This window comes from Colobus angolensis, unplaced genomic scaffold (assembly GCF_000951035.1).
Source record: "Colobus angolensis palliatus isolate OR3802 unplaced genomic scaffold, Cang.pa_1.0 Scaffold59, whole genome shotgun sequence".
NCBI lineage: Eukaryota > Metazoa > Chordata > Mammalia > Primates > Cercopithecidae > Colobus > Colobus angolensis.
In genome coordinates, this window is record NW_012119487.1 from 124,905 (window position 1) to 152,623 (window position 27,719).

Here is a 27,719-nt window from a genome sequence, read left to right on the forward strand (position 1 = left end):
TGGTTTTAAAATCTCTGGCTGCATTTGTGGAGGATGATCTGGGAGGAAACGGAGTGGAGAACAATTGTGAGAACAGATTTGGCTCCAGGAGAGACAGTGGTGACTGAGATTATGACGAGATGATGAGGAGAGAATATATTAGTGATCTATTTAGAAGATAAAATAGTTGGAACTTGAAGATGGATTGGATATGGGGTAGAGAATGAAGGACATCAGTTGCCATGGATGGCTGATGAGGTTCTGGTTTGGGGAGCTGGGTGGAGGAGGGTGCCATTCTCTGAGAGGGAGGACACCGTGGAAGGGCTTTGTTTGGTGGGTGTAGTAGGCAGAATAATGTGCCCCTGCTGAGATGTCCATGTCCTAATCTCTGGGACCTGGAAATACATTACTTTATATGGCAAAAGGGACTGTGTATCTATGATTAAGGATCTTGAGATGAGATTCTTTTGGGCTGTCCGGGTGGATCCCATGTAATCCCAAAGGTCCTTATAAGAGGGATGCAGGAGAATCTGAGTTAGGAACAGCTTGGGATGCTACTCAGCTGGTTTTGAAGATGGAGGAAGGGGCCACGAGCCCATGAGTGTAGGCAGCTTCCAGTAACTGGAAAAGACAAGGAAACAATTCTCCCCCAGAGCCTCCAGAAGGAATGCAGCTCTGCCAACACGTTGATTTTAGCCCAATAAAACCCATTTGGACTTCTGATCTGCGAAATATAATCATAAAAGAATAAATTTGTGTTGTTTTAGCCACTAAGTTTGAAGTAACTGGTTACAGAAGCAATGGTAAACTCTGATCTCTGGGACAGAGATCCTATCTTTTCCCACCCCTGTCTTGCCACCCGTGGTTGTCCTATTCATTTCCTTTGAACTCCTAGTCCTGGAATTTATTCTGATCTTGTGCCTGAAGCTTTTTGTTTGTTTTTATGTTGGCTTTACACAGGACTGTGGAGGTCACAAAGTTCAGTCCTTATTTTAGTTAACAAAGCCTGGGAGGTAGGAATGGGGGGACAAGGATGACTTGCCCAAGGTCAGTCAGTGATCTGGTAGCATTGCTGGGATCAGAACTCAGATCTCTGGACTCCTGAGCCAGGGCTCAGGCCCCCATCTTTATAGAACAGTCCAGATGTCTACACCTCTTTTGACTCCTGACATGTCTGACTCCACTGACTGACCCCTCTCTTCCAGCTGCTACCCTCTGTCTTGGCTCCTGATGGAAGTTTCCACTGACTATTCCCACCTAACCTGGCTGCCAATGAGCCCAACAGGGTGCTGACTATGCTGCCAATTATGTGCTGCATTTAGTTGCCATGGTTCTCTTGCTTGGTTGGTTTGTTTATTGGCATCACATGGCTGCAAATACTAGATGCCCAGAGAAAGTCTATTAAGTTATTTAACCTAATAAGACCTATTACTTCAGTGGACAGTTTGGAGTATTTATTCAACCTCCCCTCCTACTTCTTCAGAATTAAGGCAAAACAAAAGGATGTTTTCATAAATGCATACCGAATACTTTCAAGCATGTAGGAAAACACATGGCTAAATGGTTTTCGAGCTACTCTTTAGCTCCTCCATCAGCCAGATGGCCTAAGACCCTTCTCACTCTCTCCTCAGTGCCCAAAGCTGGATCGGAGAAAGGAGTGGCCTACTTCAGGGCTTGGGGAAGCCAGCACAGCATGTACCCAAATTAGTGCAGTTGTGGAACTGGAAATGACTGACTGCAGAAGGTCAGCTAATCCAATCCCCTGCTCTTAGGTGAACAAGGCATTACATAACACAAGGTAGTGATTGTTGCAGCTATTTCAAAACTCCTTCAGGGATAAACATTTTATAATTTGTCCCTGAAAAATGTGGAGACTCAAAACTAGCCAATTTAATTAATTACTTATTTATTTAGAGATGAGGCCTTACTTTGTCACCCAGGCTGGAGTGCAGTGGTGTGATCATAACTCATTGCAGCCTCAAACTCCTGGGCTCAAGTGATGCTCTTGTCTTAAATGACCCTCTTGCCTTAGCCCCCCCAGTAGCTGAAACTACAGGCATGTACCACCATGCCCGACTAATTAAAAAATACATATATTTTTAAATAGAAACAGGGTCTCACTACATTGCCCAGGCTGGTCTCAAACTCGTGGCCTCAAGCAATCCTCCCACCTTGGCCTCCCAAAGCACTGGGATCATAGACGTGAGCCACTATGCCCAGCCAAAACTAGCCATTTTAAAGCCCAAGACAGAATTCCTAAAAATGACCCCAGCCATACTCCTTCACCTGCCAAAATGTCCACAAACTTTATTGGATGGACATCTTCAGACCTCCAATCCTGCAGCCCAGCCCCCTGCAATTACAATAACTAACAGCCACACTCGTTCATGCTGCAGGAGTGAGGCTCATGATTTGTTCAGGGCTCAGCTAGAATCAGAGCCAGCAGATGAGTGGAGCAGGACATAGGGGAAAGGAACAAATGACACAGGACTAGTCCGGGGAATGGGAGAGGCCACATAGTTAATGGCAGTGTTCAAATCCAGATCTCAGTCAAAATAAAAGGCTTTTCCTTCACGCCAGATTTGCCTCCTTGTATCAGCTACTATAGAGATACAAAAGTGAATAAGATACCACTCCTGCACTTCAGAAGTTCATAGTTAAGCAACTTTGGACGTTCAGGAAGCGATTACATTAAAATGGACTTCAAAATGCCTTTGTTCACATAAAACAAATATATTCTGAAATACACAGGGGTTGACAGAAAGGTGCAAAGGCCTTACACATAAATTGGAGACTGTTCTCTCCAACTGTCAGAGTCTAACTCTACTAAGGTTAAATCAGGAAATCACTACAAAACATAATCACCTGAAAGGACTTTGATCCTAGTACCCTTTTCTTCAAAAACTATCCATGCCTTTTTATTGTTTAAAAGTCTTCAGCCTGGAATTAGTCCTTTCCATCTCTTACAGCATTCAGCACAATGTCTTACACAGCAAAGGGATTAAAATTTGCTTAGCCTGGCAAAAGCCACAAAAGGTACACCTTCAAGTACCTGCCAATTCCTCTTTTCCTGGCCCTAATGAGTATGTTTCCCACCTCATATTCCTTTCATCTACCTATAATTTAATTTAATTAAACAGTTCTTACGTATCTATTGTATATGCTAAGCTTGGAGCTGGAGCTATGAAAATGAATAGGCTCTGTGATATAGGACAGGACATCCTTCAACTTCCTGCTCACAACTAATTTTATTGGCAACGTTATCTTCTGCTTTCCGGGCCCCCAGTGAAGGTAGTAGCCATTCTACCTAAGGCCAAGCCGGCCCAAGGTTTGAATCCCAGTGCTTCCTGCTTCTTCCAAGTCTTCTCTCTCAGATGTTTTTATCCCCTCGTTTTGTATTGGAAAGGACTTCGTGGCATTTCGATGGAGTCTTCCCTTAAATATTTTAAGTCTCTGTATTCCTTTTTATAAAATTCTCAAATATCCTTAAGCTCCTGAGTCCGCCTCAGAACTACCCTGTCTCTCCTCCCATCTGGAACCAAGTTTCAGGGAAGAGTTATCTATGACCCTTCTGCTTCAGTTTCCTCGCCTTCCATTCACTCCTCATTCTGCCATCTGGACTTCCCCCACTATTCCATGACAAAAGGACCATATTTTGGCCCTTATATTAATATCTCTTCATAGCATTTGACCCTTTGCTTCCAGGATACCACATTCTCTAGATTTCTTCTCCCCTCCCTGAACAGGCTTTCTCAAGCTCCTTGGTAAACTTTTCTTTCTTGGCTCATCCTTTGGACTTTGCTGCTACTTTGAGCTCTGTCTGCAGCCTTCTCTTCTCATCACATCCTCCCTGGTGAGTTTACACCCTCTAAATGCTTCAATTACCATCTTTGTTCTGATGTCTCCCAAATGTTTACAGCTAGCTCAGTTCTCTCTTTTGAAGGTCAAACTTCTACACCGATCTGCTCATTGAACATCTCTAGGTAGACATTCTATAGACAGACTCCAAATCTATACTTATCACCTTCCCTCACAAACTATCTCCTTTTCTTAAATTTTCTTTCTTACTGAATGGCACCCTATCCACTCTGCTGTTCAAACCAGAACCTTGAAGTCCATAATAATTCCCTTTTCTTCCTCATTTTCCACATCTAATGAGTCACCAAGTTTAATTGATTTTAGCTCCTAAATCATTTTCCCCATCTCAGGTTCTCTGCTATCTGGATTGATACAACAGTCCCATAACTAGTTTCTCTGGCTCTGAACTCTGGTCTTCCTCCAATCCATTCTCTATAATTGGAGACAACCATCTTTCTAAAGGACAAATCTTTCTCCTGCTGAAATCCTATTAGGGACTCCCTATTCCTCTCACTATAAAGCCTAGCATGGATGCCTGATCTCCATCTAGTTGCATCTCTTGTTAATTCCTTCCCTGAAGTTTGTGCTCTAGCTGTGCTGATCCAGTTATGGTTCCACAAACATACCATACTCTCACCTCCAAACTTTGAAACATTCTGTGCCTTGGTTTAAAATGCATCTACCTTTTGATGGGGTTGTTTGTTTTTTTATTGTATATTTGTTTGAGTTCTTTGTAGATTCTGGATATTAGCCCTTTGTCAGACGAGTAGATTGCAAAAATTTTCTCCCATTCTGTAGGTTGCCTGTTCACTCTGATGGTAGTTTCTTTTGCTGTGCAGAAGCTCTTTAGTTTAATGAGATCCCATTTGTCAATTTCGGCTTTTGCTGCCGTTGCTTTTGGTGTTTTAGACATGAAGTCCTTGCCCATGCCTATGTCCTGAATGGTACTACCTAGATTTTCTTCTAGGGTTTTTATGGTATTAGGTCTAACATTTAAGTCTCTAATCCATCTTGAATTAATCTTCGTATAAGGAGTAAGGAAAGGATCCAGTTTCAGCTTTCTACTTATGGCTAGCCAATTTTCCCAGCACCATTTATTAAATAGGGAATCCTTTCCCCATTTCTTGTTTCTCTCAGGTTTATCAAAGATCAGACGGCTGTAGATGTGTGGTATGACATTTCTCAAAAGAAGACATTCATACAGCCAACAGACACATGAAAAAATGCTCATCATCACTCGCCATCAGAGAAATGCAAATCAAAACCACAATGAGATACCATCTCACACCAGTTAGAATGGCCATCATTAAAAAATCAGGAAACAACAAGTGTTGGAGAGGATGTGGAGAAATAGGAACACTTTTACACTGTTGGTGGGATTGTAAACTAGTTCAACCATTATGGAAAACAGTATGGCGATTCCTCAAGGATCTAGAACTAGATGTACCATATGACCCAGCCATCCCACTACTGGGTATATACCCAAAGGATTATAAATTATTCTACTACAAAGACACATGCACACGTATGTTTATTGCGGCACTATTCACAATAGCAAAGACTTGGAATCAACCCAAATGTCCATCTGTGACAGACTGGATTAAGAAAATGTGGCACATATACACCATGGAATACTATGCAGCCATAAAAAAGGATGAGTTTGCGTCCTTTGTAGGGACATGGATGCAGCTGGAAACCATCATTCTTAGCAAACTATCACAAGAAGAGAAAACCAAACACCGCATGTTCTCACTCATAGGTGGGAACTGAACAATGAGATCACTTGGACTCGGGAAGGGGAACATCACACACTGGGCTTATCACGGGGAGGGGGGAGGGGGGAGGGATTGCATTGGGGAGTTATACCTGATATAAATGATGAATTGATGGGTGCTGACGAGTTGATGGGTGCAGCACACCAACATTGCACAAGTATACATATGTAACAAACCTGCACATTATGCACATGTACCCTAGAACTTAAAGTATAATAAAAAAATAAAAAATAAAAATAAAAATAAAATAAAATAAAAAAAATAAAATGCATCTACCCTCCAATGCCTTGCCTCCCCACTTGGATTTCCAAGATCCTACTCTTTTTTCAGCTATCAACCTAGAAAGAGAAGTACTTTCCTGCCCACCAGACTGGAGATAGGTCTCCTATGTCCTACTACAGAATCCTCATCATAGTTCTTCCTTATTACTCTACTGTCATTGCTTGTCTACCTATAGGTTATCCCCAGTAGCTGGTTGGCTCCTGGAAGTCAAGGTCCATGTCTTATTCACTTAATCCCAGAACCTGGAATGTGGTAGGTTCTCAATACACATTTTTTTTTTTTTTTTTTTTTTGAGATAGAGTCTCGCTCTGTCACCCAGGCTGGAGTGAAGTGATGCGATCTTGGCTCACTGCAGCCTCCACATCCTGAGTTCAAGTGATTCTCATGTCTCAGCCTCCTGAGTAGCTGGGGCTACAGGCACACACCACCATGTGCAACTAATTTTTGTATTTTCACTAGAGACAGGGTTTCACCATGTGGGCCAGGCTGGTCTGGAACTCCTGACCTCAAGTGATCCATCTGCCTTGGCCTCCCAAAGTGCATGAGCCACTGTGCCCGGTCTCAATACACAATTATTTTAAAATAAAAGAATATTTAAATACAGATTTGTTTAAAATTAAATAAATATATAAATGAGCACATATGAAGAATATATAAATGAGTGGAGAAATATAGATATATAGATATCCATAATACTACAACATATATGATCTAAGTTATGATTAATAATAGCAGCAACAATAACAATAATGTAGCTAACTTCTACTGAGTGCATATTATGTGTCAGCATCATTATGAATACTTTGTACTTATGAACTCAATTGATCCTTATAATATATTTAGAAGGTAGGGATTAATTCAAGGTTCTGGGGGTGTGTAGAAGATGGAAGATTTAATTCTGCTGATATTGAGGGGGTGTGAGTGTAGCTTCAGAGGAAAAGTGGCTTCTGGGTAGATAGCAGTGAAAGCCTTGGTTTTGGGTGAGATCGGAACCCTAGGGGAGAATATCTGGTGGGGATACTGAGCAGGAGTGGTAAGAGAAGTCAGAAAACCCAGGGGAAGTGACAGTAGAAAAACCAGGCAAAGAGAGAGCTTCAAAAAAGAAGAGTGTTAAATGTCCTAGTAATGTCTAGTAGTAAAAGAACACAGGCTCTGGCACCTCCAGTCCTGAGTGCCCTTTTGTGAGAGTAATTTTAGTAGACTCATTCATACTAAAGCAGATTAGGGAAAGAATATAGGTGAAGAAATGTAGAGAGTGATACAGAGTCCTCATACAAAAACTGGTAGTGAAAGAAAGGAGAGAAAAGGAAAAGGCAGGCAGGGTCACGGGGAGATTTTTTTTTTTTCTTTTTCTAGATAGGAATTAACCTGGACATGGTTTGGTTTGGTTTTGGTTTGGTTGTTGATTTTTAACGGAAAGGAAGACTCCCATTGAGTAAATATTGAAGATTACGGGAGATCAGAAGAGGCAGGACAGACTAGGATGATTCTCGGAAAGACAGCAGGTCTTCATCTGATTGGGGAAAGGGACAGGTGAATTACTGACAAGGGGACTCAACTGGAGGAAGTGCTCCCTTGATGGTCTCTATCATCCCTGTAGAATATGGTATCATAGTTAAGATACTAGAACCCTGTTCAACCCATTCTTGATAAAGGAAGAGATGAGGAAAAAAGAAGAGATTTTCTTTAAAAATTATGGCTATTGTATATATCACACTAGATAAATAGGAGATGCAAAAGAGTCAGCCATACATAGTTCCTTTGAATGAATCTAGGGAGCCAAATGGAAGCAAAAAATCATTCTGCAGAGGCACATCTGTGCTCATTAAACTAGACCATAATCTCCATGAACCCAGGATATGAGACTGTCTTGTCCACTGTTGCATCCACAGTGCCTACCTATTTCAATGCCCAGCCCATACCAGGTACTCAATAACAGTTTTTTAGACTTATAAAACACTTATAAGTTTTACACTTAATAAAACACGTATAAGTTTTATTTAGCTATTTTAATCAAGGTTAAAAACAGAGCCAGCTTCATGGGTATGTGACCTGGGCAGTTTCACAGGGCCCCATGCCCCAAAGGGCCCCTGGTTTGGTTTAATGCTTTGCAGTCACGACTTTGAAATGTTCAGTAATATGAACAAGGGGCCCCACATATTATGCAGCCAGTACTTGTTAAAAAAGAAAACATATATTTCTACAAATTTCCAAGTAAATGGATATTTTAGATGCATGTGAATGTCAAATTACCCATAGAAATTTATCTTTAATTTTAAAAAAGTGTATTTCAGGCTTACCTAAAATGCTAGATTGTGGTTTTTCTTTCTTAAAATATGGTTCATACTCTCTGTAGACAATTTTCTTAAAGGAAGTTGCAGAAAGATTCAAACTGGAAATAAAATACAAAAACTAATTTGAAAGGTATATTCAACATCTATTTCTCACATCACAAAAAAGTAGATCTTTCATATCTTCAGACTTCTAGTAGAATACCAGTATCTTTATTGCATTTCAGAAGCCCACCATTTTATAAATATGATCAATAAATAAAGTTAATGAAATAATTATTGGTCTCTTCAAAAATATCCTGTTGTGATAACTATTTGTTCACAAGTTAATCTACCCTAATATCGTTCCTCAGAATCAATTTTCTAAAAAGCACCCAATATCACAGTATAAACCCAAACTATAGGTTTAGATTTTACGTGGTTAAAATATGACCAAATCCTTTATGAATAAATGTATGAGCTGTTTTTCAACTGATCAATCAAAAATAGTTTTAATCTACTGGGGAACATTGTGAAAAAGTATTGATTTGGTGGAATTTATTTCTAGTTGAGAGGTGAGAGATGGCTAATGGGGTAAAAGCCCTGGGATTCATATTGGAAACAAACAAATGAAAAAACTGTTTTGGAAACAGTCAGTGACTTGTCCAAGAGACACAGTTGATAAGTGGCAGAACCAATATTAAAAAATGTGAAACCACTGCATTCATGATTTAAAAAAATATTAGAGAGAGGACAGACAACAGGGAAAGTCATGAGTGGTGGGTTACTTTCCTGTTGTTGCTGTTGTTGTTGTTGTTATTGTTCTGTACCTCTAAAGACACATCATTCTTATCTTTGTCTTCATCTCAAAGATGATGGTAAAAGGAAAGAGAATTCAGAGAAAATACCTTACAAATGTCTCAATCAGTTGATCAGAGTGGCTTTGTTTTGCTTCCTAATGTGGGGACAGTGGCCCAGCCATAATCAAGACATAGCAGCACCCACATATGCCATGACTTCTATACAGCATGGTGGCTAGGGTGCAGGCTGTGAATTCAGTATCTCTGGACTTGAAGACTACATCTACCTCTTATTGTTTTATCTTGAAAAGTTTACTTAATCCATTTGTGCTTCCGTTTCTACAACTATAAGATGAGATTAATACTGAAATCTCCCTCACAGAATTGTATAATTTTAAATAAGTTGATATGTGCAAAAGGCATAGAGCTGGCACACTAGAAATACTCAATCCATGTTAGCTAGTAATATTATTTTGTAAATGTAATAAGAGTTAGTCTTTAGCCTTCGGGTTTTCACAGAAAGCAAAAAGAAATCTGCAGTTATAGTAATGCTCACAAATTTTAATATGTGGAATACAGGAATTGTGTTAACATGTGGGGGCAGAATTAAAGGAGGCATGTGAGTACTTTTAGAATGGCTAGATAGAGAAGGTAGTGGATTCTCCATCACTGGCAGTATTCAAGTAGAAATTAGACAACTACTTGGTAAGGTCATTATTGCTGAGGGCAAGGGAAAAAGTAGAAGGTTAAAACACGGAAGTTGAATATGAATTAAATGACCTCTTAGCGTTCTTATAATTTAAGAATTCTAAGATTCTATATACTAATGTCCCTAATGTGGAAGTCCATTTTTATTTATTTATTTTTAGTACAATTGAAAAGTTATTGTCCTCCCCTGCCCCAGATCTTTAATACAGAAATGTAGATGATGGTGTAAAATCTTTACTAAAAAATATCAGTCTCTTATGTGGAGTAATTTCAACAGAGAGAGGTTTTCTAACAAGTTTTACTATGTATGCTGTGTATTCATACTGAGGTATGTCTATTTTGATCTGAACAATTTCTACTGGAAAATAATCTATCTGATTAAAAAGTTACAGATGATATGAATTCAAACAATGTGTATGATGAGTTTTTCATTTATAAGGATTGTTTAGAGATGACTTGTTCATAGTCACAAAATCATATAAAGCTAGAACCCTAGGAGGGAAATGTATGTGTCTCTTTTCTTCAATATCTCTTTGTATTATGTGAGTGACTAAACAAGATTTCTAAGGAAATTTTTGAAAGTGTTCATCTTAGACTTGGAGCAAGAATAATAGGTACATTTTACCTTTACAAGGCATTGTCCTGCTAATATTATATGAAATAAGTAGACGGATTTCTGCTTTGTGCTAAAATACACTTTGCCAAAAGATGGAGTTGTCTATGTTGATATTCATCTAGTGAGTATCGTAGCTCTAGGGGCAGGACAAGTTAGAACAAGTTCTTAGTGTCAGCAGCCGGATATATGGATTAGATTTTTCATAAGAAAATGCTAGAGAGAAGTGATATGATTTAGGGTTAAACAGTATGACAGTTTGTCTGGGTTATGTTTCCATGGTTTTGACTCAACAATTGCTACCAGAGAAATGACTCTCCAGAACTTTGGAAACTTACCCACAGGGTGAGGGGACAGAATGACCAGTCGTGGTTCCCTGTGTACTCACCATGTGAATCAGACCTTTGCCCTATGTGATTCTGCCTCCAGCATTTTGCTTGTTATTTTCAATGCTAACTACAAACAAGAGAAAAAACTCCCAAGCGTAAACCCAGCATGCTACAAGAAAGCCAACAACCAAGTTTGCATTCTACTCATGAGCAGGCAAGATTAGTGTTGGAAGGACTGTTATTTTCCTTGGCGTTTTAGCTTACGGCAGTTCCGAAGGGTGTGGGCGTAACCTAGATGGTCACTTTGAAGTACAATATTTAAAATGATTGTTTTTGAAAAGGAGGGATCTCTTCTTATTATAAGACCAAGATCGTGTGTAATACCCTCCAAAATAACCCAGTTACAATGAGAGTTTTAAAAAGGTTAATATTATACACTAAAAGATCTCAAAATATTACATTAGTTTTTGGCAGATTGCTTTGGTTTTGTAATTGTAAAAGAGGAACACATCTTTCATAATAAACTGTGATGTTAGGAAAAAAGTGAGTCACACTAGCAGGTTTACCATTTAAAAAATAACTAACCGGAAATATTGAATAGACTCTATGATTTAGTTAATTTCTGAGAAGTCTTATTTTTAACATTTCAATTAGAAAAAATAGTTTGCAACTCAAGGGTAGTATTTTATATGCATTAAACCTCCTCTCAGTTACACACCATATCCCAGGACATGATCAACAGAGAGAAAGAAATGAAGAGTCGCATTCAATAGGATAAATAAGTCATATCCCAGGACATGATTAACAGAGAGAAGAAAATGAAGAGTCACATTCAATAGGATAAATAAGTCAAATATGAAGCAGAAAAAAGGTGAAAGTACAAAAACATACAAGAACTGATGATATTTTGAAAATCATTTATAAGGCAGCAATAAAATTATATGACAAAAAGCACAAGGTATTCAGTTTTAGTTTTAGAAGATGAAGCTATGTAGACAATGGAATAAATAATACATACATAGGAGTCTTATAAAAAGACTATACAACTAAAAATCTGGAACAGGAATTTCCAGAAAGCACTAATGAGGGAGCAATCCCTGGTGCCTTTGAATTCACCAATATATAAGCCAACACAAACATACTAACAAAACTGCATTGAAAATAAACTTGAAAAGAAAGCATCATCTAACCAATCAAATGGAATGCTTTCTATACCCTCAGAATGATAAACTACATTATTGGAGGCAAAATTAGCATTCGCCCAGTTTATTTAATTCAGTATACTCTCCTATTAGTTATATTTACTTACCTGAAGTTAAAAAAAAAAAAAAAAAAGCCATGACATTGCAAAGGAAATGTTCTCTAAAAGAAACAGATTTTCCTCTCTAGAGAAGCCCACCTGGACTCCACACCTGAGTTACCTTGAGTTTGTGGACTCAGGTCGGTAGCTCCAACTGATGCCTTGAGCAGCCACGTAAAACTGCCTTAGCTGTACCGCTTCTGTCCCTTGTCTCCCCCAGCCTACCCAGCTGGTGCCCAAGACCACCAGGACCCAGAGGCGTGGGCAGCGTGGGAACATGCTTCCTTTCCTGCTCCCGCTGGCTGCCACCACCCCAGGACCTGGGCAGCCGCTTGTCGAGCTGCTGACTAACCCCACTCCTGGCTGTCCCAGCTGCAATGAGCTCTGAAGGCTGTGGGTGGCAGCGTCCTTCTCCCCTGCGGTTCTTGCAAACTGCAGCGGCAGCCTCTGGCTCTCCCTCCCTCCCCTTTTTCTGGGGCTTTTCCTGGCAGGGGCTTGGTGAGATCACAGCTCCCAGTGACCAGAGGTATTAGGGAGAGCAACCAAACTAGTGACTGTTTTACTACAGGTGAAGAAGGGGCAGAGATCAGAGGCTCTAGCAGGCGGGACAGTGCCCAGGGATTCATGAGCGGACAAAGTTGTATCCTTCCATTTCCACGGGCCAACACCACGGAAGCAGTCGTCCCTTACCACTGACCTGAGGCCTGCCTGGGTCCAAGCTCACACTTGGAGAACCTTCTGTGCAGTGCAGTGGCACCCAACCACCTTAAGCAGATGGCTCCCCTTTTGATCTGAGGAAAAGAGTATTGTGCCCTGTTACCCGGCACTGAAACACTATTTTCAAGTGGTGGAGAAGAAGGGAACAAACACATGGACAAGGCCTACTGCTCTGAATCGCCTTCCTGGTCTCTATCAAGGCACAGTTCTGCCTTGATAAGGGCCTGTAGCTAGCTAAGCTGCAGCACAGCAGAGGGCTTAAAGAACTTGGCTGAAAAAAAAAATCAGTTGTCCAGTTTTCAGTTTCACTTACTAGCTGTGTTGTCTTGGGCAAGTTACTGTACCTCTCTGTTCAGTTTTGATATCTGTGAAATAAGGATGACAATAATGGTTTTTCCTGATAGGGTATGTTGGGAGGATAAAATGCTACTGTAAACTATAGTTCCAGCACTTAGCACACAGCGGCTAGGCGCAGTGGCTCATGCCTGTAATCCCAGCACTTTGGGAGGCCAAGGCGAGTGAATCACCTGAGGTCAGGAGTTCAAGACCAGCCTGGTCAACATGGTGAAACCCCATCTCTACTAAAAATACAAAAAATTAGCCGGGAGTTGTGGTGGACACCTGTAATCCCACCTACTCAAGAGACTGAGGCAAGAGAATTGCTTGAACCCAGAAAGTGGAGGTTGCAGTGAGCTGATAACGTGCCATTTTACTCCAGCCTAGGCTACAAGAGCAAAACTCCATCAAAAAAAAAAAAAAAAGAAAGAAAGAAAAGAAAGAAAAGAAAGAAAGAAAGAGAAAGAAAGAAAGAAAGAAAGAAAGAAAGAAAGAAAGAAAGAAAGAAAAAGAAAATCACAAATTTATTACTATGATCATATTTTCCTGTCTCCAGGACCCCTTGTATTCTTGTATTTCTTGAAGGATCTGGTTGTTTCACACCACCTTAAATCTTACTTTGCTGCTGATAGAGAATCTGGGAATTTTATCGTCTGAGACATCATAATGACTTGTCCTGGGTTCCCTGTATCTGCATGGTTCCAAGTTTCTGTCATGCTTTATGCATTCAGTACATTCAATAAATTGTAATCTGGCACCTCACATGAGGTCTCTGTTAATGATATCAGGCTCATCAACAGCCTCTCCCCCCTCCCCACTCCCCGCAGTCTTCTGTCTTTCCTCCTGTGCTGATATTATTCTACCAACTTAGAATGCCCATTTTCTTCCTCTTTGCTGGGCCATTCTTTACAGTGCAGGGTTCTGTCTATCTCCCAGATTCTGGGCTCCAATTGACTTTTCCATTTTATGAACTATTATAACACTATTCAAATTGTATAATCGTGTTAATTACCTTTGGTTATTCCATGTAGGTATCTATTGTCTCCCTAACTGAACAGTTGCTTACACTTCTTTATCTACAATGTTATCAGTGTCTCCCAAAGTTGGTAGCCCATAAGAATTCCCAGAATACATTACAAAATGTAGATTCTGACTCAGGAAATAGGGCTGAGACCAAAGTCCTAGAACATTTAGCCTATTGATTGACATATAAATAAGCAGTCAGAGATGCTACTGGCAGTGTATCAGAGAAACGTTTTGAAAGCACCGTGTCCCTAAATCCCAAGGTTACTACCAACATTGTTGCAACATTACTGTAACCTTTGAGTAGGCTGCTTTTTTATTTGGATGTTTGCTTATGTATATACAGTGTACATGACATGTTTATTGCATTACATTTTACAGAGACAAGATGACTACTATAATGTTTCGCTCTCTTTTTTTTTTAACATCAGTTCCAGATAAACACTGTATAACTTTCAATGACCTATTTATTAAACATAGGATTTAAAGAACATGTAAAACACATTTGTTCTTCCCTGTAAAACATTAAGGTGATGAAGAATTTTTCCATTTCTCTGATTTTCTCTTGGAGTGGAGGGTGTGTGATACAAATTTGCTGGCTAACTGAATGGTTGAGGTGTAAATAGGACAACCATAATTATGTGTTATTACACTGATGGTAAACAATGTGATATACACAGACCTTACTGAACAAACCATAAAATAGAGGAACATGGCATTTGGGGAAAATTCTTTTAATTATACAGTTGAATATTGGTCTTTGGGTCCTCTGAGGGACAGTGGCTGGTGTCAGGAAGGTCCACAATGACATGTGTCCTCCTGGCTTGATTCTTGGCCTTCTGCAGCCTCTGGTGCCATCCAGAGGACTCTCTGGAAGCCTCAGAGCAGAGGTCCAAGAGGCCTCATCAACAGCAACCACTGGAGACTCCAGAAGATGCTACAGGAATTGCTTCCAGTTAGAGATGCCACCTGCTTTCCAATAAAGTAGAGAAAGCCTTCCTTCAATCAAAAAATCAAGAGGTATTTTTGTTTCTCCACAGTCTGGTCTTCTTGTGAGTCAGATGCTCCAGTCTCTTTGATTCACTGGTAGTTCAAGTGACAGGTGAGTCAAAGCACAGAGACTACTGCAGAAACATTTGCTCCTGGCTTCTGTGGCTTCTGTTACAGGAAGAGGAGAGGTGGGGCAGGAAGGGGTGGTAGGTTGAGAATTTGAGATTGTACCACAATCCCAAACTCAGGAGACAGGGTTGGTCCAGAGCTGGTCCAACAGGCTGGTCCAGAGCTAATCTAAGGTAATTCCATGTCTTTGATTCACAGGTATTTATGGAAAACTGCAGCAAATGCATTATAGTTAAGTCAAGTCTAGCAGGAAACTTGATGTTCACAACAGGATCATATGGAGCTGAATGAGGTGACCAGGAAAAGGACAGGTCTCTGAAAATGAGACCAAAGACATTTAAATAATTATCATTTCCTTGAAAGAAAAGAATTGCTCATCATATCTACCCCCTGAGGCTCAGCATCATCTTTTCTTTCTAGATTTTGAATATTCTGCCATTCAGGTTTTTTGTAGGGCACTCAACTAGCCACTGAACTTTTTGGGAGAGGGATAGCATCAGATAATTTTTGTTTTTCCAGCAGGTAGCATAGGAAATTGACTCCTTAACAGTTTGTAAACATTTTTCAGCAGTCTTGACTTCTGCTTTGCAGGCAAGGTCACGTCATCACCACCTAGCAGCCAATAATGGAAATGTCACACATCCTGAAATAAGTTATGTCTTGTTAGGACATTTCTGTCCTGGAGGAAATGGAAATCCTTATGTGAACTTTATTGTCATTCCGTTGTCATACCTGTGTCCTACTGCCAACACAATTTCCTTCATGCCTGAAAATGTAATACATACTTAAAACTTAATACATGATTACATAAAGAAAAGTTAAGCTTTATAGTCTTCCTTTTTCCCTGTTGTCCTATTTCCTTCAAAAATATCTTTATAGGTATGTTACCTTAAGAACTCGGGTCAAATGCAGCATTTGTAAAAACTCCATATGTTCCTAGGTGGCTAAAAAACAGAAACACAAGGATGACCACCATATACTGCTTAGTTGTCAACAACACAGTCCAACACATAGTATTTCAGAAACCATAAATTACTATCCACTCCTGGAATTCTGCTTTAGAAAGGAAAGAAAAATAAAGGCCAAAGAAACATTCGATATCCCACTTAACAGCTCTGGGTAATTTGCATTGCATTTTGTACCCGCACTAAGTTATTGTTAATGCTTTATGTACTGAATACCTGTTATACCCTCTAAGGTGCTGCAACCTCTTCTAGGTGAGAAGAAGTAGTAACAAAATTCTTGGCATTAACACTTGATAATCTAACGGTAGTTTGCAAAGGGGGCAGTGTGCCCCCTAGGGGTGTTTTTTGATTTTTATAACCATCAAGAGTTCTACTGATATTGAGTGGGTGTGGGGCAAGGGTGCTGGATGTCTATGACAATAGAGTTCATCTAAGGATTTCTATTTCCTCCAGGATGGAAATGTCTTTAAAAGATATCCAGCACCCCTGCCTCCTGCCCACTCAATGTCAGTAGAGTTCTTGTTCATTACAAAAATCAAAAAAATACCCTTGGAGGCATACTGTCCCTTTTTGAAAACTATTGCTAGATTATAAATAGCAGGGGGTACAGGACACAAAAGAATTGTCCAACACCCCGCATAACTTTGGAATATCTGCTCAGTATTCATACAGGTTAAAAATCTCTGAGCCTGGAACTCAAGCGCTTTACATGTAAATATTAAGCATTTTTTGCATCTTTAAAAAGTGTAATTGCCATATGAATCAAGGGACAATTATCACAGGTTTTAGAGTTGTTCACCATTTTGAAAAATTAGATTGGTGTTGGCCACAGCTCTAATGCTCTTTGAGTCACTAATACAACATTCCCCCATCAGTCCACCTGCGTGGCTGATGCTTTCCTAGTGATTCTGCTCGAAGGTGCATGTTTCTGATGACCTCACTGCATCTGCTGGCACAGCGCCTAAGTTTTTGCATCTTGTTTTTATTATAAATTACTTTTCGTTTTATTTCTACTTTATGTTATAATGAGAATATTTGTTATCTGTGTATTTTACTTCAGAATAGAAAAGAAGACATTTTAAAAGACATTGTAAAAAGGAGGCAGGCATTGCATGTAATCATTCTGACATATTACAGTGAATTATAAAGTCAAGCTAGCAAAATGTACTCAATCATAAAACATTTCTACCTTACCTGTGAGGATTCAAGGGGCGTTTCCCATCATCTAAAATAAACGAGAAGACAAGAATGATTGATTTTAAAAAAACAAGATGAAAGAGAGGTCATTAAGGATAGAAATTATTGGGGAAAACCAGTAGACTGATTTTCAGGTTGGCTCATTAAAAGGGGAATATTGGGAACAGTCTCTCCCTGAAAGGTAGAAAGTGTTTTAGGCTAAATTGAACATTTGACAATATTTAACTCCAGAGTCCTCTCACTTTCTTCCTCCTTCCTTTCAGTATATACATAACTCAATTTCTTTTCAGGGCATCTTGTGTCACTTGCCCTCAGCCCTCAGCTGGGCAAGCTAATCACATACGTAAATCCAAACCAACAGAACAGTGGATGTTTTTCCTCCCAGGTAGCATATTTTTATCCAAATGACAGACTCTGATAGTTGAATTTTCAGCTATGGCTGCGGCATTTTCCTCTTATTTGGCCATAGAAAACTTGAAAGCCTAAAATCAAATTGGGAGAAGCCCAGGAATAAAAGCTCCCATCCCCAACAAATGAATGTATTTATTATTAAAAATAGTGGAACATGGGTAGCTATTTGTCCTTCTGCACTGTTACAGGGTCCCCTGGAAATGTCTCAAAGTCAAAGAAAGGACTTGGGGGAAACGTCAAGATTAGAGTGATTCCTACGTGATCATAGAGATTAAGGTCTAGGAGCTCTTGCCTCTGCCTTCTGGGTTCTGGGTTTGGTTGAGCAAGCACACATTTTGCATGGAGGGATTCACTGTAGCTCTCAGTACATCTCTTTGATATTGAAGCAGAGTATTGACCTTTGTCTACCGTCTTAGCCACTCACAGGAGAGAGTATATGAAGATTTGGAAAAACAGCCTCAATGTTTTGGTAGCATTGTAAATGGAGAAAGAATAAGAGTAGGGAACACGTGGTTTTGCCTCTGAGCAGTTAAGAATAGGTATTCAATAGAGAAATTCAATGAGAACTCGTTCAGATTTTTTAACATAGCCACTTTCAATTACCTTGATTTGAGCATTAATGGTCACTCTGATGCCCCTAGTTACTTTCTATGAGAAGTGATGAAGAGAGCCCCATTAGGTTATAAACAAAACTTTATGAACTTATACGCAGGCTAAGTGTCTGGAGAAGATTGAGAAAGGATGTTTTAAACCTTAAGAGATGGGATGTTCCCATCTTTAATTCCTAGACTAAAGTTATTTTTCTGATGAACAGTCTGATGAACACAGTTTCCCTTACAGAGAGTTTTCATCTATTTGGTCTTCTCTGTTTAAATCCTGTGTCAACTTTACAAGTTTTTAGGAGAAAAAGCAAATCTCTTTGCTTATCACACCAGGTCACCAATACAAGGGCAGCTGCTTCTGCCCCTAACTTCATCTTCTGCCTCCTCCATAATCCCCTTTTGATTCAGATGCACTTAACTGTGAAACATACCATCTTCTCAATGACTTCACACTTTCATGTCTTTCTACATGCCATTGTCTCTGATGGAACTCTATTTCCATTTTCCCCTTGGCTAAATGCCACTCATTCTTCAAAGTTAAGCTTGAAAAAGGCTTTCTCACCTGCCAGTCTGGTTTAGGCATCCCTACTCTATGTTCTAATAATACCTAGGTTGTATTTGTGTCCTAACACACTTACCACACTTCACTACCAGCATTGATTTCACCTGTCTGCCCTACTGGATTATTCCTTCCTTAATATCAGAAACCATCATTATGAGTCTCACACTCTAACAGAGATGATGAATAAATGGCTGCTACGTGAAGAAATGAGTGAAGTAAGGAAGCATAACACCTTTCTAATTAGTTTTAGTGATAGCCTAGGGTACTTAGACCAGAGGCCCCAAATGCCAAACTGCAAAGTAACCTCATTTGAATTTTGGGAGAGGGCTTTTGAAAAATTCCGATTTCTGCAGGCACTCCCAAGTCTCCCCATAGAAGGATCTATATTTTTATGAAGTTCCCTAGGTGATTCTAATGGACAGTCAGTTCTCAAGATCACTTATCTTGGCTTTTTTTTCCTTTTAATGCAAATATTTTCCAACATGAACTACTGAAGTTGTGGTTCTACTTCCCCACCCTAAATTATGTGAAAGAAAAAAGCAAAGAGAAGACTCTTTCCTATTTACCTTTTTGTCTGAAACGCTTTCTTAGCAAAGCCAGGAGCGTCCCACCCATTATCAGACCTGTTGTAGAAGCCACCGCTCCACCAAAGTAAGTCAGGGCTTCCTGAATAGTCAGTGGTCCTGCTGCAAAACAAACACACACACATGCAAGACGTAAGAAGTGTATTATGCAAATGAATAATCTTTCTCTCTCAGAAAGTTTCCAAGAACTCTAAGATGTGAGATCAAGTAGGATCACCAAAGGTCCTGGCAGTGCTGACAAGCTAACATGAAAGAAGATCTGGAATTCATAAATCCACTGCAACAGAATGGGAAGTGGGGCCTTATTTTATTCCTAAGGCTTAAATATAAACTGTAATATCCAAAGGAATCAGGGTGAGGACCCAGTAAAAGAAATTGTAGACACAAGAAGCCTATACATGTAAGTTTGGACAAATAAAATAAAAGTGGGGCCTTACTGTATTCCTAAGGCTTAAATATAAACTGTAATTTCCAAGAAAATTAAGGTAAGGATCCAGTAAAATAAATTGTAGACATAAGAAGCCTATACATATAAGCTTAGGCAAATAAAATAAACTGTGGGTAAGTTTTTGGCAAAGATTCAGTTATGTAACAAAAGGTAGTCAGGATAAGCCATGAGGGGAAAAAATAGGGGGCTGAAATACAAGCCCGCATAAGTTTTTGCAAACAGATGGAACTTAATTAAGGAAGATCTGCTGGGGTGTTTTCAGTGTTAAGTGGTAAGCAAAGGTCTTCTGAGGTAATAAGTTAGAAATCTGCATGAAATAACTCCCAGTTTAAAACATTTTGAAACTTCAAGGTCTGTTAAACAGAGATTATAATGAAGTGAAAGGTTTCACTTCACAAATTGAACACTGAAAAGGAGGGGTGATTACCTACAGTCAGTGGATTGAATTTCCACCACTCTATAAGGCAAGGAGATTCTGCCTGATTCATTGTGAAAAACTTATTAAGCAGCGGGAAACCCAGTGATGGAAAGCAAGACCACTATGAGAAGGACACAGAAGTAACACTGATTTTGTTATTTTCCACATCAAAGTGACTTCTTAACCCACATGAAAATTGTACCTTGGCAGGTTGGCATGGTAGTTGACCAGTGGCCATTCTCCTGGCATGCTGTTTGTGCTGAGCCATTAAGTAACTGGCCCTCTAGACAATGGAAAGAGCAGATTGATCCATAACTGAAGTTTCCCCAGAGGTTGGAGCAGTTCATCACTATTGGCTTATTAACATGTAGTTCTGAGCATTTCACAGCTGCAGAAAAGAATGGAAGAGAAACAACATGTGGATTGGAGGCAAAAGAGATTATAGTTTATTCTGTAACCTAACAGTGCCAATAAATGAGGCAGAATGTAAAAGGTCAGAAAGGATATGAGCCACTTCCAATATTCACAGTAGCTCTTCTAACAGCACATGTATGAAAATATTCTCCCAAAGGGTGATAACCAAAGAACCAAGATGGAAAGATGGACACGTAGTAGCATCCGATAAATATCTGCTAATGCGTTGATAAATCTTGCCTCCAAATATACTATTTACAAAATTTTGGTTCTTAAAAATACTATTGGTCTAAATGTTATTACTACATTTGTGATCAACTGGCATGTCAGTATGTGTTTATTAAAATACTTAATAAGTGTTCAGCATATCTGGACACTGGAAGTTTGAAAGAAGTAAACTGTCATCCTCCTGAAACTACATTTTCAGGGAACTTCAGGTTATTCTTTCTAATTTATGAATAGGAAATTAAAGGTCAGGAAATTAGATTTAATTCAAATAAAGTTATTGATCAGTAGTGACATTTGCAAAGCACCGTGTTATGTTTTTTGGGGGATACAAAAATGAAAGAAATATAGGTTTCAATGCTTTATGTGTAGGGTGATAGCTCTTCAGGAAATATCACGTATGGCTTAACTTTTTATTTAGGTTCAAATTATTATGAAAATATGGAATGTTTATATGGTCATGTAATATGCAACTTTTAATTTACCAATTTCTATAGCAGGTTTTACATTTAATATGCCTATTTTTCTAACACATCTTGGACATCTGCAAATGTTTCTTCTTTTAAGTCTCTGAGTACTTGCGTATTAGCTTTAGCTTGTGACATGAGGAAGGGCAGAAGTGATGTGCCTGTGACACATTACTTTTAATTGGGATTGGTGTGGATTTCATAGGGGAGATGACACTTGGAAGTAGTGGCTGTGGTTGGGTGAGACTTCAACATACAGGCAGAATGGCTAGCTTGAGTACTTGCAGGAAGGCAGCATCAGAACTGCCTTCTCCTTTTCACCTTACCTCTGCATGTTGGAGTTACTGCTGTCCATTGTCCTGAAGGTCTGCAGCTGAGAATGCTGTCTCCTATGAGTGTGAATCCAGCGTTGCAGCCAAAGTGACAAGTGGTATTAAAACCAAAAGTTCCCGGATGATGCCTACAGTGCATGGTTCCCTGCCCAGGTGTGGTGAGGGCTGGGCATTGCACTCCTGGACTAGGAAGTGATGCTATGCCTGTTGTGAGAAAATGTTTCCATTCAGAGAGCTCCCAATTAAAAGAAGTGTAAAGAGTTAAGGCTAATCTGGAATAACTGCTTTTCACTCCCTTCATAACAAGGGAGGTTCTAGCAAGAGCTATTAAGGAAGTTAAGGAAAACTATCAGTGTCAGATATAGAAAACCAGATGAGGAAGATTATTAAAAAGCATCCTTGAGGAGATGATTCTCCTGGCCAAGAGAAGAAATTAGGGGAGTCATTGTTATTGCTATTTTAAAAAGAAGCAAAAAATGGTACAGAAATGTAAGAAATTCAGCAGAAAGCCAAATATACATGGGCCAACTGCCTGCCCAACCCTGCTTTATTGGGAAGTGGTACTGTTCTCTCACTAAAGGTCAATGTGAAAGTTGAAATTTACTACAATGATTGCTTTCTGTCTCAAACTATTTCTTCCATTTGAATGATCCCACCAGCTTTGTCATTAACTTGCCATGTGGCAGGAAGATGATGATTGACCTTTCTGGACCTCAATTCCTAAATTTGAAAAACTGGACCAGTGACTCTACCCCAGTATTATCTCTTTTTCTCTCAGCAATAAATTAATGGAGACCATTCAGTTCACTCAACAAAGCTCTTTCAAAAAAAGAAGCCATGAAACAAAATTCCTGCTTAAGAATCAATGTATCTTTTATTCACAAACATAAAAATATCCTGTCACTCCTTAGATGTTTTAAAATCCTTCGGCTGTTTGCTAAATCCAAATAGTGGTAATATGTACAATTATCTAGTTCACATATAAGAACTAGATAATTTTTTGTTGTTGTTGAATAAATTTCCAAAAGTAGAACTGTCTCAGTAAGTACATATTATTACCTTTGCAGGCTGGTGGAGTAGCTGACCATCTTCCAGAAGTTGTGCATTCCACATTATTTGGCCCCTCCAGCTTAAAGCCCTTGTTACAAGAGAAATGGCAGGTGGAGCCAATGTTGAATTCTCCATGAGTGTCAGAACAATCCAGGCTGCCCTGCTCTGGGGCGAAGAGTTCTGGGCACTTGATGGCTGGAATATCAAATTAAGAGTGTCACAATCTCCAAGTTTATTCAGAAGTTCTGTGTTACACAAAGTTCATTCACTTATATCTTCAAAAAATATTTATTGAGCACCTATATTCCAGATGTTCTGCTAGGCAGCAGCATTCCACAACATATACTGTAGGTCATTTGTTGCAAAGGGCAGTGGGAGAATGGTGAGCTTACAGAGAGGAGTATAGGTATAAGTCATGAAGACAAGAAAGGAAGTCAAAGATTTAGGCAGCAATACTCAAGAACTTACAGTGTTACCCTATTTTCTCTACCCCCTCTGCTTCAGAGACCTCGTAGCCTGCCGCAGCTCCCGCTATCTTATTTGAATGGGTGCAATCCAGGATTTCATTTCCGCCCTTCCTCTTGCCTGAGACTACTTACTCCCATGCATCATGCCATCTCCTCAAATTCAACACACCTAAAACTTCAATGATTGCTTTCTGCCTCAAACTATTTCTTCCATTTGAATCTCCTCGCTAAATTTTTTTTTTTTTGGTTTATTTTATTATTGTATTTTAACACCACCCATCCAGATAACACAGAAAAGCTCAAAACCTCCTGGTCAGGATAGATTAGTTTCTGGGAATTCCCTGAAATGACTTTGTGTGTTATTGCTCCTGGTTCTTGGCTCACATTCCCCTGAGAATTTTTCCATTTTCATGGGATAAAATCCCACTAATCCTCCAGGATTTAACTCGTAACCTCTCTGAAGACTCTGCTGATCACCACAGCCTGAACTCTTCTCCTCTGAATTCTTCAACTTTTTGTCTGAACTCATGTGCTGCCATGTCACATGTCATGCTCTTCCTCTTCTACTGGATGGAAAGTGTCTAAAACCCAGGAATCATTCATCCTTGAGTCTTTCATAATTCCCATCCCAGGATCTCAAGAGGCAGTGCTCAGTAACCACTTGCCAAGTGAATGAATAAATGAAATTAAATTTTAATTCACAATTTCCCCCTAAAAGTATTTTTACAAATTATTGCAGTTACATATTTTCTTAGCATTATTCCTTTCTCCCCATTAGATTCTCTAACATAAGACTATTATTTATCAGTAAATGTTGGGTTATGGACAAATGAAGTGACTATTCTTTCTTTAAATCTAAGGCTATTCTGTAAACAGTACCTTGGTCAGATAAGTCTCATTTACTTAGCTAGTTTGATTTTTACAAACCTCTTCAAGACCTATGTGCTCCCTCATGGAAAACCGATGTACAGTATTTGGCTTTTATATACTGGTCCATGTACTTTTCATTGAAGGATTATGGATTCTTATTGCATGAATCCATTCAAATAGCCAAAGTAACATAGTGAATTTCAGTTCAGTACTCTCAAATCGTTGAGTAATTAACAACTTTATATCTGACACGTCAAGTCAATTTACTAAACATTTTTGAAACATGTCTATCGATGTAAGTCCTAGACATGAAGTCATCTGTGAACATTTTCAAAAAAATAGTTTTCTCATAATCTCCCAGAATTACAACTTTAAACTGAAGAATATGTATAATGTCAGCTGTAGGAAAGCAGGGACCTTGTCAGTTCTTGAAACACTGTATCCCAGAGAACAGATCCTGACACATAGGAGGGGTTCTACAAATACTTATGAAATGAATGAATACAGTAATGAATACAATTTAATTTAAATGCATTCTAAAAGGTATTCCTACCTGGTTTGAAAAGAAACAAGAGGAATTACTGTTTTTAAAAATTCACTGAAGGGAGCCCTAGTATAAAATGAGAATTACTACAGCATTAAATTCATTTAGGTGATAGTGCTTTGGTTTCAGTCTTGTCAGTCATGCTCAGCCAAGGTTACATATCCAGACTTTTGTATTTATAAAAGTCTCTGAACCCTCTTAGGTAAAAATTAACCTTGACCCTTACATACTAAGAATTTGGCTCTGGATCATGTAAAGAAGCGGTTTTGCCTGTTTGAGGGGCAGCCTAGATGAGTTACATGGAAGCCTAACCTCACCAAACATGGGATGAATGACATTTGTGGAGTTATCAAGGATGCTACTGGAATGGAGATTAGTGCAGATGCAGAGGAAAAGAGTTATAACCAGGAATGACCTTTGTACATAACTTTGAGAAGTGGTCATATTCTTGAGCCTACTCTAAAACTTTGGCAAAAAAATACTCCTGAGTAATTACAAAAATAGAAAACAGATAAGGGCTGCATTTATTGCATGCTTAATGCTCGATTTTCACTGATTACCAAGGCAGTTCTATTACATATGGGTGTTCACTGGTGTTTTCCTATAGTCCATCAAGTAGGTATACATGATTGTATCTGAATTCATAAACATATTGATTTATATTATTTCAAATAGATTTAGTAAATTCTCTATTTCCTTTTATTATATCATTTTTCTTGAGTTTGATAGAGTTTTCTCAATAATTTTCTGGAAAGAAGATATAGTATAAATAATAAATGTAACTGAGTTGAATATTGTAAACTCAAACTTTAGAAATAAAACTAGGGGCCGAGACGGGCGGATCACGAGGTCAGGAAATTGAGACCATCCTGGCTAACACAGTGAAACCCCCTCTCTACTAAAAAATACAAAAAATTAGCCGGGCGAGGTGGCGGGCGCCTGTAGTCCCAGCTACTCGGGAGGTTGAGGCAATCCGGCCACTGCACTCCAGTCTGGGTGACAGAGTGAGACTCCGTCTCAAAAAAAAAAAAAAGAAAAGAAAAAAAAAGAAATAAAACTAGGAAGCCCCATGGAGTCAGAGAAATGTTGGGGGAATGAAGAAAAAATGGAGACGTCAGCTGGGCCAGAGTTTTAGGGGGCACCAGTTCACCATATTTTAGGACATGAGTAAGCAGGCACAAGGCAGAAGTGCAGAGTTGAGGTTGGGACTTGGGACCAGGACCCCTCCCCACACAGTGAAAACACACATTAGGAGTTCAACAGCCAAACATGGTCACCAGAGGGTCCATGACAGACAGTGTGAAGGGATTAGGAATCCAGCAGTCTGTATCATGAAAGTGGTCCAACAGGCAGGGACAGGAGGGCTACAGAAACTGTGTACAAGCAATCGGTCATGCAGGTGGCATCATCAAAGTTGGTACAAGAACCTCAAGCACTGCTTAGGCTCATGAAAAGGACTTCAGGTCCTGAAGGGCAAAGGCAGAGGCAAGGCTGAAAAATAATTGACCCTCTGGATCCAAGGGTTTTGCATCTATGGATTCAACTCATCGTGTATCAAAAACATTCAGAAAAAGATAAATTCTATAAAGTTCCACAGAGTAAAACTTGGATTTGCCATGTGCTGAGTATGTTGAATCCATGCATAAGAAGTGATGTGTAGGCTTTGTGTCGGGTATTATAAGTACTCTAGAGATGATTTAAAAGTATAAAGGAGAATGTATGTAGGTTGTATGCAAATATTATGCCATTTTATATAAGTGACTTGAGCATCTGAGGATTCTGGTATCTGCAGGGGGTCCTGGAACCAATTCCCCCTGCAGATACTAAGGAACAACTAGGCAGAGGCCGCATCCCAGAGGGCCCAGGGAACTGGCGTTCTAACTAAAGTGGAACTCTCTGTAGAGCCGTCCCCCAAAATGAAATCTCACACTGCACTCTGAAGAGACAGCTTGAGAGCTCCACCTGCCACACTGCCTCTGCTTAGTTGGAGGGCCCTGAGTCCATCTGATGTATCCTAGAACTCTGCAAAACACTCTGTGAAAATTGGGGTTCTAGGGGGCAGTGTTGAGGGTTAAAAAAATTAATGGGTTCAGGCATATAGGAAAACAAGAGGAACCATTTGCCTAAATTTAGAGCATAAATTTGGAGAATGAAGTAGAAACACAAGTGCAAAAACCGGGCTCAAGATCAGGATCAATTATCAAGATTGATACTTCCGAGGGCCATACTGGGTTAAAGCTGCTGTTCATGGTCAGGGTTGGGTCTTGACAGCGAGTAGGGACTGGACCCGCAAGGTGGGAGGCAAATGCCTCCTCCTGCAGAGAAAAAGGGCTGGAAAGGAGTGAGGGGAAGCAAGGGCTTTAGCGATTACAGATTTAGCAGCCATGTTGGTTGTATACGTGATTTAAAATGTGAATGAGATTTTTAAAGGTTTTTAAATATATTCTTTAGCTTTAAAATGTGGGAAAATAGAACTTATGACAAATGTCAATGGAATAAATGAATAAGAGAGTGAGGAATAAATGGATAAGCGAAAAAGCACAAGTCCAAATGCTATCCTCCATGAATGTTCAGGAATAAGGGAACTTGTAGTATATCTTTTTGACAGCAGATGGTAGCATTTTGTGTCTTTCACCCTACAGAACTCTTGGCCAGGAAGCTCAAAGATGGTCTTCTCCACTCCTCTCCTTTTGGAATTGAGAAAACAGGAGCTTAAGGGTGTGACAAGACTTTCCTAATGGCACATGACTTGGAGAGAAAGCGATACAAGTCTTTGGAAATTAATCTAGTGCTCATTCCACAGGAAGGAATAAATAATATTTGAGCTGTTTTCACGTGACACTAATAGATTTCTACCAACATATTCTCTCATCTGATCACCAGGCACTGCCATTTCTAAAGTTCATTCAGCGGTTATAGCTGCAATCTCTGGAGTGGAAAAGAGTAAATTCACAAGTGACTTACCCCAGGTTCAGAAGCTCTGCCCCTGGGTGATAGTGTAGGTCAGTGGTCAAAACACTAGCCCTATAATCAGACTAGGCCTGGGTTTGCATC

The 27,719-nt window shown here is 39.5% G+C and overlaps 2 protein-coding genes across 3 annotated transcripts in view; both read right to left on the minus strand.

The window, feature by feature from the left end:
* F5 (coagulation factor V (proaccelerin, labile factor)) overlaps positions 1 to 12,436 on the minus strand; it is a 74,948-nt gene extending 62,512 nt beyond the window's left edge. Inside the window, exons 1-2 of the mRNA XM_011962456.1 lie at positions 12,036 to 12,436; positions 8,195 to 8,286 (exon numbers count right to left, since the gene is read on the minus strand). Coding sequence (XP_011817846.1) covers positions 8,195 to 8,286; positions 12,036 to 12,193 — 250 coding nt within the window. The 5' untranslated portion in view covers positions 12,194 to 12,436. The remainder of the gene's footprint in view (positions 1 to 8,194; positions 8,287 to 12,035) is intronic.
* A 2,272-nt stretch (positions 12,437 to 14,708) lies between these two features.
* Positions 14,709 to 27,719, minus strand: part of SELP (selectin P (granule membrane protein 140kDa, antigen CD62)) — a 41,856-nt gene continuing 28,845 nt past the window's right edge. Inside the window, exons 11-17 of one of the 2 annotated variants that reach the window (XM_011962260.1) lie at positions 22,794 to 22,979; positions 21,729 to 21,938; positions 20,499 to 20,684; positions 19,413 to 19,529; positions 17,269 to 17,299; positions 15,998 to 16,053; positions 14,709 to 15,321 (exon numbers count right to left, since the gene is read on the minus strand). In XM_011962260.1, coding sequence (XP_011817650.1) covers positions 15,999 to 16,053; positions 17,269 to 17,299; positions 19,413 to 19,529; positions 20,499 to 20,684; positions 21,729 to 21,938; positions 22,794 to 22,979 — 785 coding nt within the window. In that variant the 3' untranslated portion in view covers positions 14,709 to 15,321; position 15,998. Of the gene's footprint in view, positions 15,322 to 15,997; positions 16,054 to 17,268; positions 17,300 to 19,412; positions 19,533 to 20,498; positions 20,685 to 21,728; positions 21,939 to 22,793; positions 22,980 to 27,719 lie in introns of both variants that reach the window. The other variant, XM_011962259.1, reaches the window with a different exon arrangement.